The sequence below is a fragment of the Rhopalosiphum maidis genome, chromosome 2 (assembly GCF_003676215.2).
Source record: "Rhopalosiphum maidis isolate BTI-1 chromosome 2, ASM367621v3, whole genome shotgun sequence".
Classification (NCBI taxonomy): Eukaryota; Metazoa; Arthropoda; class Insecta; order Hemiptera; family Aphididae; genus Rhopalosiphum; species Rhopalosiphum maidis.
The window spans coordinates 22,051,735-22,076,275 of record NC_040878.1 but is presented as its reverse complement, the minus strand read 5'-3'; the positions used below and the strand labels follow the sequence as shown (position 1 = coordinate 22,076,275).

Below are 24,541 nucleotides of genomic sequence, written 5' to 3'. Positions count from 1 at the left end.
TATTAAAAATAATAATCTACAAATACAGTATAATATAATGTTCTAATTGGTACATGCATGTTTACTGTATACTAACGTGTTATTCATAATAACAATAGATTTATAAATATATATAGTATCATGTACTCACAACTAAATATAAAATCAATCAAAACAAACTTACATGAGTGATAAATGATAACATAGAATATAGATATGTACTATGTTTTTAGTAGCACTGTGATTCTTCTATAAAATTTGTACTTGACTTGCAAGAATTTACGTAAACATCAAAATATAAACATTATAAATTTATAAAGATTTCCTACTTCCTTTGAGACAATAATTATAATATGTCTTATAATTACTAATAATCAATATACTTAATAAAATATAGCAAAGACCTGCTCGACATCTTAAATCATATTTTCTCATTTCTATCAATATTCAATATATAATCATGTTACGTTAATGAAATACTGTACACAATAATCATAGAAGTCTAACGATAGTATTAATAATCAAATTTATTTACTATTTAATATATATTATTATAGTATGTTATACATTATTATACATATATATATATATATATATATATGTATATGAGCCATGTAATTAAAATTTAAAACGTCAGTTTAAAAATATTGAATGAAATCAACAAATAAATAATTAATTAATTTTTATCGTGATAAATTATATTTTATAGGGTATATGTTAGGATTAGTCAAAGCTTATTATCTCAGTAGATTTATAAAAAAAATAATGAATGCAAGGAAAGACGACTGTTTAATTCAATAATTCATTTTTATAATATTTTACTACCTATTACGTATTTTAGGCCAAAAGAAAAATCTAATTTTTTTTTTTTTTTTTTAACTGAAAAGGAAATATTGTTGATAAAAATGTGTGTTTTCAATTTTGAGCATGGACCAATGTAAAATTAAATATTAAATAATTCGTGTAACGAAAATGTATAAATTACTGTTTAACACTTTATAAACTTACAAATTATTTGCATGTAATGAATATTATGAACGTTATCTTTTCAATTACTTAAAAATGTTTAACCCTTTCTAAAATCACGGAACGATAGATAATAATATACCACATATAGGTACGTAATAACATATTTTAATACGATTAACATTATCGGTACCTAGGTATTTACTTTGTTGGCTTGAATTTGTATGTGTATAGGGTATGAACTTATGTAATAGCACTATGCACGATAATTTACATAGTCATACAATTTAAAAAATAGCTTATAAACACAGAGCAATTTTAAAATTATTACATAACAGTAACCATTTTCTAAATTATACAGATTAAATAATTTCAATAAGTTCTATTTATAAAATGAAAATGACACGAATACGTCGAGGGTACCTATTAAAAAAATAAAAATGTTTTAACGATACAATTTATATGGTTGAATGATTCGCGTTGTAAACTTTCACGGGCATTTACAACTTCGACTTTAAATCGTAAATAACACAATATTGACTTTATTGTCATACCGTCAATATCATTAAGTCGTAAACATACAAATTAAAAATCGATTATCAACTTTCCCCCAAAAACTACTGAAATTCCTAAATCCGTCATTTATATTTTACTCTCGAGTATTTTAATCATGTCCTAAAAATATGTCCAACATACCTTGGTATGAGGGTCCATCATCGTGCCACTGTAGTAAAGCTGACAAATGAATATTTTTCTAATCCATAGAAAAAATGTTCAGGTAACTCGCCCTGTGTTAGTAATAATAGCAATGATTTATCCCAAAGATATAGTTCATAACAAACATAGAGAGAAACAGATTTTCCAAAAGTTCAATAACAATCAAGTAGACATAATAACAGTGTACACTATTTCAATATTAATCGATAACCAATTTAAACCTTAAATAATATTTTCAAACCAATAAGTTTCTCATATTTATCTTTATTTAAATGTAAGAAAAACAATATTTTAACATCTACATCTGAAGCACTGCAGTATCTCAATAAATTTATTTTTTACAAATGTTTTAGTTTTGTTATTTTTTAGTAAATTATTGTTAATTATTTTATTTATTACGGTTTTCAATTTACTTAATACGACATTATAAAGATGTTTAGTATCGACTCAACACCGCTGTGTATCATTAACAATAAATCAGCCGTTATTGTTATATATTAATAAAAAACAAATTTCTTTCGAGTACGACTCCGGAAACCGACGCACGAAATCATACGGCGCGTAAAATAATATCGGTTAGGACGGGTAGGCCCACCCACGTCCGCCTAGCCCGCGACGTTGATCGAGCCCGCGCTCACTGCACGCTATAGTAATGGATGTATAGTATATAATCGGAAATAATAATATCTCAATTATTCTATAAATCAAGACATTTAGATCATAAAAAATAATCAACCATTTCCGATATACCAAGTAGAATTTAATGGTCGACAACAATATAATAATGATGATATAATGATTGGAATTGAAAACGTAAAGATAAATATAAATAATATAAAATACTATTATTTCAAACATGAATGATATTATAAAACGTTTGAGTGGAAATATTTTTCAGTGATTAGTTGTTCAGGAGATAACCTATGCATTTAAAAAAATGTAATGTACCTTATGGCTTATATTAATAAATATTTTATTTTATTTTATGACAATAAATATGACAGTATACTAATTAAGTATTTTTATCACATCAATTAAAAATTTATTTATATACCAAATCCGTAACATAATTAAATGTTGTTGGGAAGGGGGTCCATCCCAGGCGTCAATTTTTTAGCTTTTAAAAATTAGTTGATTTTTTTATTTATTTATGTTACAATTAATAAATACTTATAAATATTAAGAAATCAAACACAAAATGTATTCAAAATATTAACAGGAAAAAAACATTGATTTACTATTTAGTAATAAATCAATTATAACTAACGATTATAGTGACAAGGATAACATCGATAACAATATTGATATAAACCCGAAACAGATGAAAAAGTTACTAGTCGAAATTACTTCCTGTAAAATATAACTTATTATTTTGGAATGTATGTACTTTCCGCCTTGAATCATAGCTGCTGATGATGATGCTGTATCAATATCAATAAAAAATCAAAATTATCTATATATCTATAAATAAATATATATATATATTCATATTTTGAACTTTGGACTTTGGTTTATATAATCTGATCATTTTGTAAGATTACGTAAAAAAATAGTATATTTTAAAATGACTGAATAATAATAGGTGTTATGGCTTCAAGAAAATAAGACAAAGAAAAAATAATTAAAAATTCACTTGTTATTTCTAAAGTTCCAAATTAAAAAATTATTTAACAACATTGAAACCTTAAGAATTTCACGCATATGTTTTAAATTTTGAATGTTTAATAAGCCCTTGTAAACTTTTTGTATTTAAATAGGTACTCTTCATACTACACAAACACATTTTTTTTCCTTGTAACGCGTATTTTCTAACTTTCTTAGAGTATTACTACGAAAAGAAAGAAAAATTCGGTGACTTTTCCATAGAGTATTCAACCGAAGAGATGAGTATATGGATCACGAATCAAAATGATAGGAAATACCTTGGGAGTACAATATATGATACTTTAGGAAACCTTTCGAAATGTAATGTAAAAAACTTGCATATCAAAGTAAATGGGTAAGAAGTATGCATATACCTACTTATATTATATTGTGAGTTACCGGGAATTGGTTTGTTACCAATGTTACAATCATATTATATAAGATTCAAGCATCTGTGCAAGTCTTGTTAAACAGATCTATTTATATTATTTCGTCTTGCGGATCACAAAACCGTCTTTAGAAACAATAAATTTAACGAAGTCTCAACGTGACGTGAGCGGTACAGTCGCAATGACAAAATTTAGTTTACCCGGAAATCGTTTATAGCGGGTTTACATAACCGCAATAAGTACCCGGCAGTCGTTGCGTTCGACCATATATAATGTGCACAACTGTCGCTATAAAAACAAACGTTATATTATTATTATTATTATTATTATTACACGGCGAAGGCGATATCGATATTATGAGTTATGACGTCCGTCGTGGCGATGTGACGGCGGTGGTGCAGATGGCTGTCGAAGAAGAGAAAAAAACGTACACGCACGCAAACAGCTGCATACGGCGGCGGCGGGACAGAAGGTGCCAACGAAAATAAAACGGCGCCAAAGTCTTCGGAATCGAGAGGGTGGTGGCGGGGCGAGGCAGCTCAGTCTCTCTCGTTCCCTCTCACCACAACTCGCCGTCACTCGCTCGATCTCTACATTTTTCTCTATCTCTTTCTCGCGCGCGCGCGCACGCACACACACACACACACATTCTCCCGATACGACACGCGTATGTATATGTATATATATATATATATATACATATACTATGTATGTACTTGGTGGGGTTTTTTTTTTTCCAAAGATATTTTTTACACCGCGAATACGACACGCCGAGTATTAAGTTTCCACACGCAACGACGACAACAATAACAACAACAAACGATTACGACGTATTATTATTATTGTTGTACACGAAGCGTCCGAAGTGGAGACCGAGTCTCGACTTGGCCATGACGACGACGACGGACCAATCGTACGACCACCGGCACGCCACCGGTGCAGCGCGTCGATATCGTATATATATATATATACGCGTCCACATCGCCGGTCAAGAGGAGAATCCAAGGCCAACCGGTGAGCGGCGGCGTTCAGGTGAAAGAACTAATGACCTTGAATGTGTGTACGTCGCGCGCCCGGCCACCCAATGTTGTCGTCGTCGGGACCGAATTCGTTAATTGACGCAACACCATTACGATGGTTCGGAGAAGAAAAAGAGTACCGACGGGACCGATCGTTATCACGACACGCGGGTCGCGTTGTCGGGGGTTCGGGTGGACACGGCGATCGTTTTTGCACGTCGTCGTCGTCGACTATATGGGCTGTAAGCAGAAGTAGGCGCGGTAGGCACGACGTGCGGTGACGGCGTAAACGACCCTTAGCAAGCTATCCGCCCCTTAGTAGCCGACGAACGAGTCGCGCTAACCGACAACAATCGATAACAGTACATTGTACTGTTGTTGTTATTATTATTATTATTATTGTAGTTGTTGTTGTTGTTATTATTTCTATTATTATTATTATTATTATTATTACTATTATTATTTTTATTATTATTATTATTGCAATACCGTAGTTACCACCGTATACTGATCTGAGGGCCACGTCGCTTTGTTAACGCAAGACCATAAAAAGTGGGACACGGTTTGTGGATATCCACCAAATTACACAAATAAATTAAAGACTTCTGTCAAGCATTGTATTTTGCAGTTATTTACACTTGCAATATGCATCTATTATAGTTTTTATTAGCGATATTTTTAATTAAAAAATTCGGTTTGTAATGTTTATATAGCAGTGCTTCTAATTCCATCGGTTATCGTATTTTAAAGCTCAAAGTTTTCTTACTAAAACGTGACAAGACACGTTGACGAAGCCCGAGTTTTGACGAGTTCATTTCCCCGAGCTGCTACAGCAAATGATAATAACACTTCTATATACTTATTCATTCATCGGATTTATTTCATTAAAATTAATTTTTCCCTATCACTAATTCAAAATGAAACTGTGTAATAAACATTCACCTGAAATGCACGGTATACCTATGCCGCCTTCAACAAGAGAAAACCGGAGAGAGCCAGTAGGGGAGTTCGCTTGACAGGAGCGCAATGAATAAATGTTCTTAACCTTGGGGAGGGAAAAACTGTCCGAGTTCCAAGAAACGGGGTGAGGGACTTACAATATATTTATTTACATCATATTATATATGCGTTCCACTTAAGTAGATATATATATACGAAAACATTTCACACACACAAACTTCATCAATCATTACTCATTATACAATTCGTTCAAAATTTACTTACTATACACGCACACAACAATATATCATATAGTATTATAGTGTATATACTGTATATACACACTATTAGGACGTATATTATATACAAACGATATCGATTTTCGTCAACTCAACACCACCGCATGTGGGGCCGCCCAATAATAGAGTATTTCACCACGCACATGTACACAATGTTATTATACTATAAAAATAATATTATATAATATACTATATTCACCGGACGACCTCGGAATATGCGCCCTTACCCCCACTCACTCGTCTACCAATGTCACACATTTGAGTTTTCGACAACGGGCGAAAATTTAACAAGCGTTTAATTCAATACGTCGCGCCACTATATGTAATAATACGAGTGGTTATTGCATACACATTTATTATTACTTTGTGTATGTCTGTTTTTTTAACATTATGGCCAGTTGATCGGTTTTTTAGATTTCTCGAGGTATAACATAATATTTGCGCCACTATTATAATTAAATTTTTACGTTCAGAAACAAAACGCATTATTATTATCTAAATATGCTTAATAATTATTGGCATTTACTGTGGTTATCGTAGAACACGTGATGTAGCCATGTGTGATGCACGCGAGTGTCAACCACCCCAGGAGGACCATGATGCGATTCTTCACGATGTACTTTGAGCACAAGAATAGTATAAGTTGGTATACGCCCTCGGTGTAACGTCCCACTAACGTGCATGTTTATATACCACGATAATACCCATTATATATCCACACACAACAACGTTAGAGAAAATTGTTTAACAAGATATTGGATGAAAATTCATCTATTTACAAAAATTTTAACATTAAATAGTGTGCGTCGTATATTATGTAGACATATTATATAAATGCATTGAATGCCGGTGTAATACGCTTGAAATATAATAACCATTATTGGTGTATAATAATATATGATTCGCGATAAAATATTATCGGCAAGACACTAAAATAATGGTTGATAAATATTTAACAGGTAGTAACTCTACAGTCCAAGAGACAGAGCACGTGCATATAGTAATATTAGATATATGTAGTTTAAGGCGTGGACGTCATAAAGTTAAAGTATTGTAACGAACCATACAGACACACCGCATCGTTTCAAAGGGTCGAGTACTTGAATTTTTCAAAAACAAACTAGTGTTTTTCGGGACAGTAATATAGTACTAACCTACTATAAGTTATAATTTAATAAGACCGTTTTAAATTATAATTTTTTTAAATATTTAGTATAATATAACATACAATACCTATAATAGAATAAAAATTAAAAAAGTTTACATGACTTGAAAAACTAAACCATTCGTCAATATTGCTTACAGAGTTACACGTGACACAGCACCATAATACATGCTTTTATTTTCTTAGGAATACAATCAATATATGACCCGGAAATGTTTTGCTATTGATCATCTTTCAGGAATCTAAATACATTTCTCCATGTCTAATTAGTAATTAACATAGCCAAGATTATTTAAACTGTGATTAGAAGATGGCAAACATTGTTTCTAGCTCCAAATAATGATGAAAAACAAACATCGAACTAGTGCGACACACAATATTTATGACGACCACCAAATTTTTAATTTAATATATTATTTATTAACTATTAAGATAAATAATCACAATAACAATACACGCAATAAAGTCTTATCACTGATATTATTTAAATATGCTATATGTGTATTGTATTATTATATAATATAAGTATGTATTACTATTCACCTAGTCACTAAAATATAATAGGAATAAGAAAAACATTAAAATAAAATCACAATATACGATTTGTAAACGCATTAACAACGAGTGTATAATCGGGTTAACTGCACGACAGTTAATGGTAACTTAAAATGAAAAAAATATAGTAAAGTGGATCAAATACCGATCAGACATTCAGACGTGATTGTTATATAATATAGAGATGCAATAATATTTGAGTCAATCGGTCGAGTTTTTGCGGTCAGCGTATTGTTTACATAATAAAACATGGTTTGTGATATATTACTAGAAAACGAATCGTTGCATTAAAACAATCTGTACACAACATAAATAAACAAAATTTTAATAAGAAATTAAAATATAACTATATATATTTGTACTATAGTACAATATATCAATAGGTGCATACAAATTGTTTAAATAAATTAAATATTTTATTGTTTTAACGTGTATACTACTCCCGGTGCATATCGAGAAACTACTATACGTTCTCAAGTCCGTGGAAATTGACCTGTTGTCAATTAATTATTTTTTAACTGGCCTGCTGTTAAATTTAATTTTACAAAAAAGATACATCAACAAAAGAAAACATAATTGTTCAAAACTATAAAATATCGGTAAACGAATTAAGATATTATACCTATATCATTTATACAACAAAAAATATCCAATCATAATTTTACTCATATAATTATGAATTATGATCTTAGATATTTATTTTTGAAATATAAAAATCAATTTAATATATGTAGAAATCCGACGTTAGGAACCCTCGCGTTTGTTACAATATGTGCATCAAGAAAACACATAATTATGTATTTATTTCAAAATTAGATTAAATAATAGAATAATTTAAGTCGGTATGTACTATGTAGTAACAATTATAAATGAAGTAAAGCGTAATTTCTTTTGAAGTATAAAAACGTTAAATAATGACTTTCTAAAAAAATACAAAGTATATGATGAAAGAATAATAGTCTATTTTAAATAACAATAGACTTAATTTTAGAAACAAGACCTTAGTTGTGTATTATACATTAAAAATCAAAAGAAATATTCTCTTTTTTATCATTACAATAAGTACAACTCCGAAAAACAATTCGAGTTTGTATTATTACAACTTACAAATACTACTTCCATAATTTCGTTAAAAAAAAAAATCTAAAATAAAAAATAACCACAACATTAGCTTGGTCTTTGGACAAACTTTTTAACAAGGTAAGTATAACTATTAAAAATCAAGTATTTAAACTGTTATATAATTGTATTCTTATTTATTATACGGCAATAATAAACTCAAAAAATCATATTATCATTATTATAAATGAAAACTAACAATTGCAACAATTGTTTATGTAAGCACAGAATTTCACGTTAAACTATAATAAATAATATTTAAATACATTTTATACAAAATCTACAGTTTAAAAAAAAATACTAATTTATTGACTTTAAAAATTTAAAACGTTTCGAATATAATTATAAATTTTTCATTTGTAAAACAATATTAAGAAAAGCCATATAGTGTGGCGTTTGACTGCAGCCACTAAATAGTGCTGCGGTCAAGTACCGTCCAGCGTTGCTATTAGCTCTCGGATGCGTGATCACCCGGGTTCTTAGCAACGAAGCTATATACTGCAGCAGTAAGCATAAAAAAATGTCCACAGCTAATGATCTAAGTTATCGAAGCTTAACTAAGAAAAAATAATAATATTAGGAGATAAGAAAATCGAACAAAATAGAAATCATCTCGTTCTCGTAATAAAAGTAAAATATTAAAAAAGTTATTACCTAATTATGAAAAAATATTTATTATAACTATTAAAATACTTCTATAATAAAACATTTATTTATATACTTCAATAAATTATTTAATTATTTGCAGTTTAAAATATAATATAATATGGTAAAAAGAAGGTACACTCAATACTTAAAAGCAATTATGATAATTAAATTTAGTTTTCATAATTAGTCATAGGCACGATTTGAGTTTTAAATGTGGGGGGGGCTATTATAATTTGCATATATGTACTGAGTATATGTTCCCTGAGATATATAAAGATGAAAAGGGACAAAGGTACAAACTATTTGGGGGGGGAGTATGATTGACTTTGAGAGAGCTTAGCACCCCTCCCAAGCCTCTTCATCAAATTGCGCTTATGTAATTAGTAATAAAAAAATTAACCAAAGCATAATGAAAAATTCATGTATAGATAATTGAAAAGTTGTCATATAACTGTTTAAATATAAATTATAACATATACCTTTGCTTTGTCCTGAAAAATAAAATTATTTATTTACGATTTACGAAATATTTAAACTTTGAATACACTGTATATAAGTATATATACAATATACTATTGGTATAATTACGTTCATCTAGCGTAATCAAAAGAAGGGAAACAAACGAAATCCAAAATATAAATTTCTACAGCTATTTTATAATGTGGTGTTCAAAAGTACACATAAACCAACTAGACAGTGAAGCATGAATATTTTAATCTTAATTTAGGAACAAATATTATACAGTAGATTCTGATTATGCCAATATCAATACGTCTATTTTTCGTCGTCTAACATTAAATTGAAATTCTTTTAAAACTACAATTACAATAAAACTCGAAATCTCGAAGTTTTTTTTTGTCCCTCTTAAAATTCGACTCAACGAGAATTTACTTTATATGCAACGATCAACTGTAATTGAAACGAAGGGAAAAATCATTAAACTAATTAAATAGTTTGTGTATACTATTAAATTAACAATTCGAAAATGTTTTCTAAAAACAACAAGAGCAGAGAACACTTTTTAGTTTTTTATACGAAGTGTATCAATTATACTGAAAACGTCCCCGATACATGGGATATCTACAGTAACTACACGACGTTTAGGTATCTATGGATACCTATAGGTAAATAACATGTAATCTATTTTCTATAGCAAATCTAACCACCACAGGAAAATCATTTACCGCAAATCATATATTATTATAACATAAACCATCGTGAAAATGTGATTTCAACATATGGTACCAGTAAGCGGTTAGATAGTGGATAGTGTACAGAGGGTTGGCGTTGGTCGGTCGGTGGGAGGACGCGGAAGAGACAGGCCCCTTTAATTTAATTTTTTTTTTTCAATTTTCATTTATATCCCGGGGATCCGGCGGAAACTCGCGTTACGAATATTAATCATCAATCAAGTAACGACGGAAAAATATGTTTGGCGCACGTGACTCGATCGATCATTCGTTGGTGGCAGCGGAGGCGTCGTCGTAATTAATGAATGCCGAAAATGGCTTTTTTTATTTTTATTTTCACCCCTCCTCCTCCTCCTCCGATAAGCACGGGGACCACGCCCTTAAAACAGCCACCGTCAGGGGAAATAGCAGTCGGGCGCGCGGGTGGCGACGGCGCAGACGGATCAATAAAAACCCTCTAGCCCGTCTCGGCGGCGGTTTACTATATCCACACACGAGGCGGCATAACCACGCGTATAATATTGTACGCCACGCGGGTTACACACGACATCGAATCGCGCCGCCGCCCTACAAACTGACGTATGCGCACGCGCGCAGACCAAAATAATAATAATAATACATACACATATATAAATTATAAAACATGTAACTCGGGAATATCGTACGTCGTCTCCACCACCACGCTGCAATACACCTTCATCCCCACTCATCATCCCTTATTACAGCAACGTGTGTACTCACAAATACTATATATATCATTACAGAGGATTGGTGCCACGCCCGAAAAGGACCGACGAAACACTCTACTACGACTGTTCCGCTGTCGTACGTGACATCACCAAAAACATAAACACTGCTCTCTTGAGGGACGAGACTTTAACGTGTCCACATGTTGAATACGTACGATGATCGTCAACGATGACTAAAAAGCTGCTACAGTATAATCACCTGTGCTGCAGTCGACGTACTTGCTACAACCAACGCTAGGGAGGATATAGGAGGATTTATCGTGGTATACCAACTACAGTTGGCAATAAACCATAGTCGCAAATCGAAACGTTCACTCTCGGTATTCAAATCTCAATGTATTAGACAAATGACAATTTTTATGTTCCGTAAATCTAGTAGTACTTGCCCATTTAATTTTTTTATAAACACCACATATTAATCGTGCTTTTTAAAATTTTGGACACAAGTCGTTAGCTGGTATTACATTTTTTAGTGCCTTTATCAATGTAGGTACTTTTGTTGTTCCCGATTCGATCAATGCTCTAAGTTGGCTTTGTATTTTTATACAGAGTTAAGTCAATTATATTCGTTTGAATATTTAATGCATGTTATTGACGTATTGAAAGCACAGGCAATAAAACATGATCGCAAAATTCGCAATCCACGAATTGTTCGCAAAAAAAGTTACAACCACCAAAGCGGATGTCATGGTAAACAAAAATCCAAGAAAATTCTATGTTTACTTATAGAAGACATCAATATGTATATATATATTAGGTAATAAAATTGAAATACATTGAATATGCATTTTTTATGTGTTATGAATTATGACATGTTAAAGTGCATTGTTATTGAAGAATACACACCTGACCCAAATAAAATCATACAATTTGAACACAATATTTACAATACTTGCATAGTAAATAATCATGAACACAATTTAATATATATATACATTACTATCCAATAAGCATTTTCCTAAATGATACTACTACAATAATTTATAAAATGGTATATGATAAATCACACATATAATAAAATTAACGACGAATGAGTAAAATAATAAAAGTATAGATATCTATATATTATACATTATGTCCTAATTTAATTAATATAAAAATAGATAACATTTATAATACTACAATACATAACATATGTGAAAATTACATTTTAACCTAAGAGCATAATAAAGTCTATGTATTCGAAACGAGTTCGTAAAATATTATGTCTACATATTAAAATATATATCTTTAGTTCAGGGGTCGGCAATGGCCCGCGCAAGGGATATAACTGGACCGCCAAAAATTTTATTCATTTTCCGTTCGTTAAAGCAGTGGCGGTTTTGGTTGTATTTTTTTAGCGAGGCAACTTATGTATCACTTCCCCTCCATTCATAACAAAAAATTAACTAATATTGAAATCGATTTCATTAGGCGCTGTGACAGTAATAACGGTTTATGATTATCTGTGTTGTTGTTGAACGTGCCGCAGTCACGGCGGGCCGTGTCGGGCGATCTATTTTTATGATTTATTTGAAAATTACGATAGCATCCATTGTATACCGCTGTTTATTAGCTCAAGAAAATAAATGTCATTTTTCTCATTAAATTAAAATATACAATTTTGTTATTATTAGTATGAATGTATAATTACATTATAAATAATTAAATATTAAATACTTTGTCTCAAAATGTGTTTTTAATACAAAAATTAAGTTTAAGTTTTTTTTGGCCCTCGAAATTTTTTTTTTTTTTCAAATATCTGGACCACCATATAAATTAATTTCCGACCCCTGCTATAGCTCATTTTATTACACACACTATCGTTAACTATTTTGAAAATGTTCAAATCAGAGACCAGAATACCCACCATTAAATTTAATCTGTAAAAAAAATACTAAACCTTAAAATTAATTGACAGTTTTTTAGCTATACAGTTAAAGCAGTTACAACGATTAAATAAATTTAAAAAAATTTAATATATATATGTTTGTGTTAAATCTAATCAAAAAAAAAAAAAAAAATTGACAGAAATAGATAGATAAAGTAAAGGTATATTGGATATTTGACTACAAGAAAAATTATATAGGTACCTACCTATATTAGTCATATTATATTTTGGTTTTTCTACCTAAATCATATTTTATTTTAAATATAAAATAATGATTTATCCAGTTCACATATAGTGGTTATATAATTTATATCCCTATTTATATTTACTTTTTGATGCCATATAATAAACATTATTTAAAAATGAAACAAGCATAATTGATATTTCCATTGTAATGTAGATATCGCATATAAAAAATTAAGATGTATGCTGTTTCACTGATAATTTACAAAAAATACATTCAGGTATTAATTTTTTTATAACTGGAGTTCATTGTTAAATCAGAATCATAAGAAAATATGAAAATAAGTTAATTTTTCAAAAATAAAATGTAAGAATTATATTTAGGACCACATTATTTTTTTTAAGATAGGTGATAATTCTTTATTGTGAAAGAATGTATAAGTAGGTAATTAATTTGATTTAGCTTGACGAAGATATTGATATTGTTCAACGCTCGTTACAAGTTACATTTCATACTACACATTATATATGTACATATTACATACGAGTACTTTATATACTCATAATTTTCAATATTACAATTTAAATGCACACAATACTTTTTAATGGAGAAACGAGATTAACTTTTTTTTAATTCAATAGATTCAAATTAAAGTTTAATCGTTCATAGAAAAATTAAGTAAAATATAATTTTCAAATTGTTTGTTAGGAGCATGTGAGCAATATTCACTATTTCTGTATCCGTTCTTAACCCATGCGCAACAGCAAAAACACAAAATTACAAGACAAATTTTAACTCTAAAAAAATTAAATATTTAACTTATATATATTATTATAATTGATAGAAATTTTATAGCGAAAGTTTGACGAATAATTTATAAAACAAATATGGTAGTTGCATGTATAGACAAGTTGTCTTCATAAGATTAATATTCATTAGAATAATTTGTACTCTTTTTCAATATATATTTATGTCTATAAAAGCATACTCTTTCTGTATACGTTAATACAATATACATATAAATGTTACATTATGTACGACATTAGGTATAAGTAAGCTTAAACATAATATTTGTTGGAATTTAAAGGTAATCTAAAACTTCGTAATGCAAGATTTCAGAGTTTCATAGAGTAGAATTACAACATAAACGAATTGTGGTAAAAATTATTTTAAATTTGTATCTATTACTCATGCATAATATGTTTAACACCAATTTTTTTATGATCAAACCATTTTCCAATCCAACATTATAATTTAAATATTATATAGTCAGGTTCTTAGTTACGTAGTCGTCGTCGTGTCGTGTAATTCTGATAATTCAGTTTTTGTAATCACGGCATCAATTACTACCATGATCTACCCGGAAACTTCCCAAGTTGTGTCAAACTCAACTATATATAGGACATGAAACGGTAAACGACGTAGCCGTTAACGTGGTGACTAAAATTGCACAAATATTATATACAAAATAAAGTTCAGTTAATAATACTGTTAATAGTAACATATCAATAGACTATTTGAGGATAAAATAATTGTAATCGTCAAATTCTAGAAAGTATTTATTTATTTTACAATATTTTTAAACGAAATGAAAAGATACAGTAGAGAACGATATCTGAACGGTCGACAGAAATGAATCAATTTAACTGGCATTCGACAGGGAAAAATGGAAAGGTTTGTGACAGCTTAGGTTCTACAAGAATCGTTAAGTTAAATAATAAAGACATTTTTCTTTCTAAAAAAATATATCATAATGTTCATTTATAAAAATAACATTAAAAAGATTAATATAAGGATGGTTTAAAAAAAATGGTAATGTTTTTAAACGCGTGCGTTACCACTTTGGATGTCTTAAGTGTGATATTATATTAATATTTGGATGGCGTAGTCGTAAAAATACCGACTGAACTGAAGGGCTTTCAAAAATCAATTATGTACCCCATATTCTCGACCGTATTATATACACATAACACAGTCTTCCCTCCTTATATATACCAACCAACTAGACATTAAAAATTAAATTTTCAAATTAGACGAGCCCCGAAAACAAAAATAATGCAATTATAAAAATAGTCTCGCGACCCCATCATATAGAAGAGTTCAACGATCAACAGTCAACAGTGGAAAACGTGATATCGCAATTTTGGTTATTTAAAGGATTCCTCGCACTGGCCCCCGGCACGATATTATTATTATAATTTATTATCATATTATTAAAATAGTTGTAGTAAGTACCATACACACGCGTCATACCGTAAACGTAGTACACGTCATACACTCGGCGGCACTGGTAAACATGTCACATGTACGCATGCGCAATAATACGTTATACATACATAATAATATTATAGTATGAACCGAACCGCCGCCTCCGATGGAATGCGCGCGTATAATACTATATATTATTATTATATGTGTGTGTATTATAGTTGCGGGTTGACCCGAGGGCCTGGTTATCCATATGCGGCAATGCGTTGAATGAAAATCTACCGCGCGCGTCTGAGTCATTTCCTGTCGGTCAATTCCCGCACGCAACTTTCTCTCCACCCGTATGTCCCCCGGTAAATACATATTATAGGTATCGCATGGTACGCATTATTATCTGTATGTAAAGAGTACACGTACGTAACGTACAACACGCATCGAACACATACCGAGACGCGACGCGACGGTGGAAACCAGTCGGCTGAAGAATGCGTTCCGAGAATGCATTCTACACACTTAATATTATCATAATCTCCGAGCCCCGTTATCACGCATAAAAAAAATGCATTTAAAAGCTTGCTATACTCTACGATTTTTCTGGAAATAAAAAACGGGCAAATAATGATTATTAGTATAATAATAATAATAACAGTAGTAGTAGTAGTAGTAGTAATCGTAGTAGTAGTAGTAATCGTAGTAGTAGTAGTAGTAGTGGTAGTAGTAGTAGTAGTAGTAGTAGTAATAGTAGTAGTAGTAGTAGTAGTAGTAGTAGTAGTAGTAATAGTAGTAGTAGTAGTAGTAATAGTAGTAGTAGTAATAGTGGTGGTGGTGGTGATGGTGGTGGTGTGCGCGACGATGATTTTAACCGTTCATTAAAATGTGAAGAGCGCGAACATCGGATTTTTTAACGTGAAGGTAGAAAGTGGAGACGCGTTACCACGGTAACCAAACGGGGCACCGGAAATCATGGGTGGGGAGCAGAGGATAGTTGAAATGCGCGATTTTTTGGAAAACAGCGACACACGGGGTCGATACACCCGCCGAAAAACATCATGCCGGGGTGGTAACGACGCTGACGTCACGTACGGGCGCAAGCGTACCGTCGGCTGACGTCAGCTCACACGCGATGGGATCGATAGCTTCGCGGGGCGTGGAGCGTCTACCATTGCCGCCGAAAGAGTACCCCACGGGCTTCGCGTCGTCACCGATAACGATATGCCACGTTGTTTTTTGGAGGGGAGGAGGGAAGACGCCGCTTTGAATAAGCATTTGCTTCAATACGTTTGTTTATATTTTTATCCAATAAAATGATCACCGTGACCACTATAAAACGGGTTCAAACTTATACGCACTACCTACATAGAAACACGTCACCGGATGCCGTAGGTCAGTTGAGGTACACGACTATAGCCACTACGATTGTAATATATTATTATTTAATTATGATCCCCTCGAAATAGACGGTCGTGTATGTTTTATTTTCTACGTGTCGTCTATTTTTAGAAACAATACCGCCGGACGTAAGACGCAACATTAAACCGCTCTCGTGTTGTTGTTGTATATATTATTATATGTTTAAATATAATAAATATAACGAAACCTGGTGCACGCACACGCACGACACAACGGTGTACTGTAATTATTATGCATTACGCTGAGCAATTGACGCGGAGTGGGGCGGGGGCGTAGATAATAATGGATGCACCGCCGCAGCAGGCGAGCGCGGACGAAAAAGCATTGGAGAACTGAAGAACAAGTCTGTTCCAAGAACAAGCGACGGCGCACACGGGACGAGAAACTATAGGCGTGAAGGACAACGAGTGCGTTGAACCACCAACCGCCGACACCGCCGCAAGTATCCGAGACGACGATGACGGCGGTCTGTGCTAACAGAGACGTAGTAGTTGTCGTCGTGACCCAAACGCGGGCGGAAAATGAAAATATTATTATTTACGTCGTAACATCTCATTGCTACCCGCACGACTCCGACGACCATCATCACAACGTACGATACGATTATTGTACATTACTGCGGCGTTCGCCCGATCCCCCCCCCCCGGCCGCCTTTCGTAGATCCGATCGAAGGGGTTTTTCAATTTTTATTCATCATCATCATTGTATATTATTTTTTATACATATAATTATTAGAAGTTGGCAACAGTGGACGCGCGCCGCTTGTGTTCTCGCCAGAGTGATGACGGGGAGGGAGAGGTGGTGTACAACACTCTAACCGCCGCATTCATCAGCTGTGGCCGAACGACGTGTGTGCCGCGGCGGCGGTCTTTGCGTATGAAACAACGTACGATATTATATAGTCGTCGTACGAAACGGCGTTAAATAAGAGTGGGAAACGTTCGATTGACGGTCGGCCGGACGGACGAGGCTACGAGACTCACTCATATACACACACACATACGCGCGCACACCGCGTGTAATAAACCAAAAGATAAACAGCTGACTGGCTGCCCGTTGCTGCGACACCCATATCGTGGCCCCACGAGTTTCGCGTACCGCCGCCGCTGACACACACACACACACACAAAGCCTACAAAGTACTTGTAGTGTGTGTATTCTGTGTAATATTATTATACTCGAGCCGCCGCAGATGATGGGCTCGATGAATGAAATCGTTGTGCGTATAATAGTATTATGTGTGCACGCATCGACAAGGACGACGCAAACGTAAAAATATAATAATAATAATAATAATAATGATGATAATCAGAACGAAAATAAAGAGATGACGAGATACGGCAATTTTAGACCGCCGACAAAAAAAACTGTCGCCCGCCAAATAATAACTCACAATAATGTTTTATACGCATACATATATACACAGTATACTATATAATTCTCATTTACGTTTATTATAAAATAATTGCGTAAAGAAAAAAATATTATGATAGCTTTTTAAGCATTATTATTATTTATTCACCTTGCTGAGTTTCTCGCCCTCGTGGTGGGGTATGAGTGTCCGCAGATTCTGGAAACCCGCGTTTATTGACTGCATACGACGTCTTTCGTTGGAGTTGGCGATCTCCCGTCGCATCCGTTTCTCGTGCTCCATGCTGACGGTCATCTGGGGCGTCCTATGGCCAACCACAATAGGTGCAAGTCCCGCTGGAGGCGAATCCACTCCTTCCTCGGACGCGTTTGTCAGGCTAGATGTAAAAATCAATTTAATATCAATATTTTTGATATGGTATAAGGGAAGGGGGATTTATAGTCAAAGCGATTAATGGTTAAACTCCGGAAATAATTCTATGGATGCCAACAACGATAATTTACCGGAAATAGTAGGGTACGTTGCTAACAACAATTATCAAACACCAATAAGACGACAGGTGTGAAGAAAACCTAATTACCTGCAGTGGATCGCGGTTGTACACATCATAACATCGGGCCTTCTAATTTTGATACCATCACTCACCCCATGTAATATTATGTAATGCTTGAAATAGCTCGGGGAAAACTACACTCTAAGCCTTCTCTACCTATTTATATATATATATAATATATATAGTCCTATGTTTCGCAACACGTGGTTTTTCTTGAAACAATTTGTTTGAATGCAGTTTTCTAGTGTAGTGTATTTTTTTAAAGTTGTTAACCGATTACAAAAGAAAACCTATTTAACCCTTACAACTTCAAACTTTCTAGTGTTTGGATAAAATTAACATTTTAAATGTAGTAGATATTGGACTTACAAAACAAAACGTAAACAATTTAAACGGGTAGCGGTCTAATAATGGAAAAACCACCATCATATGCAATTATTAATTCTTATGAGTTTAAAAAAAATCCTCAAAGAGTCAAAATCGTACTAAGCACCACACCGTTTAAAAGCACGCCGATATACTCTATACCTAACATAAGCATTTCCCAGTAAATTCTTTATTTTAACTCGCTATAACGTATTTTAACGTTATTTTTTGGTAATAGGAATACACAAGCACCTTACTATATTTAATCTGGAAGTAATAAATATCTATTGACTTGACCAAAAACCAAAACAAATCAAAGCATGCCAAAATAAATTGTACGGCCCACAGGCGACAGCTGGTGTTTAGTATATAATACATCATACGTGTATTTTTTGGAAGTGCTTCTTTTATGTTATTTTCTTTTCATGGCGTAACAATAAAATGTATAAAACGATATAGACGAATATTAAAAGACGGGAGGGTTATATTCGGGAGTTATACACGAAAATATGACAATGATCGGTGTTAGTCTGTTACCATACAAACTCAGTAGTACACAATAGTATTGCAGTTGCCACACGTTTTTTTAGCGTTGTAGAAGAACTAAGAAATAGGGTTGAACGAAAAGAAAAGAAATTATTGATTCTGTTACTTATTCAATACTCTACTATTCATTCGATTATCACTCAAAACAATCAACTGAACCAATGTCCAAAGTAATATGGTTACGCTTTGCAAAACAATAATTTAAATTTTCGAGACAACGGTGATGTAAAAATGTAAATATCATCACGGAATTATTTACGGTCCCACAAAACGTCCAATGTTTAATATTGCTATCTAAAAACGACACGTGTCTAGCAAACAGTAACATTATGAAATAAATAAATTCAAAATTGGAATGCATCGTTTTTTATTCACAAAAGTTAATGAATTTGAAACTTTATATATGTTGTTTTCAATTATTCCAATAATCCTCCTGATTTCTCCAGAACTGTTTCATTAAATGCGATTGATATTTACTCAGTTTATGCGAAATTGTGTTTTGAAAAAACAATAATGGACCTCAATTGGAGTTTTCTTTTAATTTTCTAATCAGTTGTTAGGTTAATAAATAAAAATTGTATTAAAATTCTTAATCTTTTATGCGGAAATGTTTAATTGACAATATTATAATACAATCATACATATAATATTTTTGACTAATTTCTAAGTCCAACATGGATATGGTAAGCACTGAATTTAATGAAAATTGTATAGTAATTCGGTATTTATACACGACGCAAGTACAATTCATAAAATATACAAGTGAACAATACAGTTAACATTATTTTTTACATGTACTACAGGTAAAATACGAAAGTACCATACCCAGATTTTCAAGTTAAAAGTATTACAAATATGTAATAAGTTTAGTTTTTTGTTGCCATGTAAAACTCTAGACTTAAACGGTGTATATATTCGAGAGTACATTGACAGCATAGACATAAGTATATCACAAAAACAACAAAATCATGCAACCAGGTGAAAACAAATGTTTTAATACTATACCTACGTGTGGATAAAAAAACTACACTACTCGGAATGTGAACACGGGTAACTTTTCGGACGTCAACGATTGATAGTATACACAATTTGCACAAGAAACTTAACCTTATCGCACGGCAGTGACTCACGCTCGCATGACTAAGAAGATGTTTATAAGACCAAAAAAAATAAGGTAGGATTATGATATGCCCGTGTATGCCTAACCTAACCTAACCCAACCGAACGCAATCGTAATAAAAGTCAATAAGTAGGAAAACGTCTAGTCCGTGGTCGTTTTATTATCAATAAGATTTTTGTCGGAACTCGTTTCTCCTCCTACTCGCCGCCTTACTAACGCGATCGACTCGTTTATTATTTTTTTCTATTTTTTGCGCACCCATGTCCTTGTGCGATTTATTATTATTGTTATTTTTCTTTGCCATAAATAATCGCCGTCTGGCCCCCCTCCGCCCGCCAACCGATCAAATCACGCGTTTCGTTCCATCCCGGTCTAAGCACATTATTATCTCCGTTCGTCAGCTGTAAACGACGACGACGACAACGGCGGCGGTTGCGGCCGAATACGCTCGCCTCGCCGACGCCGTGACCTCCAGACGGGATGGGTAGCGACGACGGCGGTGACGCTCTGCCCACGGCCCGATGGACAGGCGAAATCGAGCGCGCGCGCGCAATGCTAACCGCAGACGTCGGGTTTTGGTTTCTCCGACCGACCGCGCGCCGGCCGGCCGTCTGTGTCCCGCTCCTCAAGCCGCCGCACACGAAACCACGCTCGCCGGCCGGCCGGTGTACGGCCTTCCTACCGCGAGCACCACCTAGAATAATAATGCCGAGCGGCGTGGCCTACATAGTCGTGTCGCCGGCCGGCCGGCCATCCCCTAGGCCGTTCTAGCGTTGAATCGGTGCGATTGAGAAAAAATTATCCAAACCTACGGCGGGACCAATCGTCGTCGTCGTCGTCATTAACATTATACGCCACCGGTGTGCACGCTGCCGTTTTGACAGCTGTGCCCGCCGAAACCGGTTGCCGGCGGCGACTAGTTCACGCCGGCGCACGAGAGCGCGCGCGGTGAGAACGACGACGGCGACGACACAACAATAGGGGAGGACAGCTGGCCCAACAGCTGGATGCCGGCGACCGATCGACCATCTGCCGCGCGCGCGGTCCGGACTGCATCAGTAGTCGGGGAGTACGGGACTGCACGATCGGAAAATATTTTGTCGTAAACTAAAAGGAGAATTCCCAGCAGCGAAAAAACGCTACTCGACAAATACAATTATTAGGATAAAATTATTAACTACGATTTTTGTTGAAGCGTGCAAGTCGACTGCCGATCGCCGAATATTCAACAATATTGTATAATAACAAATTTACAACTACTACTACTGTCGTCGTTGTCGGCAGTCGATGGGAGACGATAAACACGGGTCTTGTTTATCGATTATTTGTTTTTATTTTTGTGCATTGATAAAGATACAGCACACAACAGCTGACGGGCGTGTACAACACGACAGATAACTATGCACACACGTACACACATGCAAACGGAATTGAAAACCTAACCGACGTTCGTTTGTATAATGTACCAATTATCTTTTGCCCCCCTTCCATTCCTCCCTGGCACACAAACAACAAAAAATTCCGCTCACCTGCAATAGTTTAAGTCCTCGTGGTCGTAGTGCTGCAAATCGTCGAACCGGTCTTCCGATCTGATCGTTATAGCCGTGTCCATGATACGTGCGAAACGCCGGCCCGACGTTGGGCGCGCGCGAGACGGCGAACAGGGCGGACGACGGTATTCGGGTGTTTTTTTTCTACCGAGGGTTGCGCACGGTCGAAACGAACTGAAACTGACGTCCCCCTTGAATTTTTCCGTTCAAAAACGACAGCACGAAGTAAACGAACTGTTGTTTTGTTCACGCTCGACAATATAATAATATTGTTATTATTACGTCGTCTGGCGGACGGAGCGAAAATCCCGTTGGATTGCGCGCGGTTTCGACGGCAGGGCGTTCGTACGGCGACGGCGGCGATTTGCCGGGCAACGGGGAGCTGACGAGGAAAAAAAATGGCGCGCGCGCGTAACCGATGCACGTACGTACGCCAACACAATGAACTGCGTTATGGCGGGAAACAGCTGTGCGCTGCGCCGCGCACCGATGCCGCCGCCAGAGCGACGTGCGCGTATTCGTACGCCGCGCACGCGGCCACCATGTTTTTCCCGACATTTTTCACGCCCGGTGTCCGTTAGACGCGGCCACGACGTGACGCATCGGCCGCCAACACGGGCCATCCGATCGGTGGCCACCAAAACGTCCGTAAAAGCCGACAAACGGCCTTTTCGAGATGGGTACTGCTCACGTGCGGGCCGGCCCGTCGGCGTTGGTGGGGATAGACGGGATAGGTGATCGGTGGCGGTATTGGTGAGTGGCCGAGGAACGCGGTGGCCGGTAACGTCCGCCAGGGAGCGGTACTGCGTGCGTCGTGCAGACGTGAATCACTCTGCCGACCGTGAAAAGCACACAATATAATACGTGTACATCCGCCCGGCGCCCCTCCAATTTTTTTTCAAATTCCGCAACGTTTCAACGACCCGAAATGAGGAAATTTTTTGAATTCCTCTAGTGCGCGTCTAATTAAGTTGGCACTAGACGATCGGTATTGTCGACCGTTCCATTTTTTAGATGTCGACACGCCGTCCTCATATTAGACGATAATTTACTTACCTTGCCTGAGACATATCAAAATATGATTGTATAAATCAAAATATTATGATGTATATACGCAAAACATCCCTTACAATTGTACACATAATCATCCACTGCCCCAAATACTCAACTGGGTGCCTTCTCCTAACCTAAACATCACTTGAAAAGCCCTCACTCAAAACAACATGATATTTTTAAATTTTTCAAACAGACTTAGAGAAAAAAAACTGTAAAAACCTATCATGTTTTCTCTAATATTGTAAAAATTCATAATAGTATGTAAATGTTACCTTAGGCTAATAATTGTTGTTATTGAAGTTTTAACATTAATTTAAAAAAAAAAAATTATAATATTCACGATATAAATGAATAAGTTATATCAGATTATAAGTTTACAATAAAGACAATTTACTTTATATTCGTAACTCATCAATTCGTCAAATAAAAGTAAACACGATAATAAAATGGTTGTGGATTTATTTTTCGGCGATTTAATATAATATTAAAATATATATATATATATTATAATTTATTTTATTTAATATTTTAATACGCGTTGCCTTATAATTGATACTATAACTGTTTTTAAGAATATGTTATTTGTTATGGATTGATGTACACAACGCTATTAATTTCAAATGTATTATTAGTATTATTACAATTGTTTACATTTTTTATCGCTACAACATTGTTGCTATTTAATCTATTTTGTGGCATTTATGTATATCAATGTACGTTGATGAAACATAAAATACGATTTTCACTTTTACAACAATTATGACGTATGTATGATTTTCTTGTACACACGCACGATACTTATTGTGAATAATTCATATACACACTAAATGTTTAAAAATAATAAGACGAGTATGATCGTCGTCTAAACGTAGACAAATGATTTTTATTTTTATGAATTGTCAAATCTTCAATAGATTGCAAAATGGCA

General features: G+C 34.2%; 1 protein-coding gene across 2 annotated transcripts in view; it reads right to left on the bottom strand.

The window, feature by feature from the left end:
* Positions 1-23,008, bottom strand: part of LOC113554259 (transcription factor AP-4) — a 33,448-nt gene extending 10,440 nt beyond the window's left edge. For both annotated transcript variants that reach the window (XM_026958016.1, XM_026958015.1), the window contains exons 1-2: positions 22,537-23,008; positions 18,573-18,798 (exon numbers count right to left, since the gene is read on the bottom strand). In XM_026958016.1, coding sequence (XP_026813817.1) covers positions 18,573-18,798; positions 22,537-22,619 — 309 coding nt within the window. In that variant the 5' untranslated portion in view covers positions 22,620-23,008. The remainder of the gene's footprint in view (positions 1-18,572; positions 18,799-22,536) is intronic.
* Positions 23,009-24,541: the final 1,533 nt, after the last annotated feature.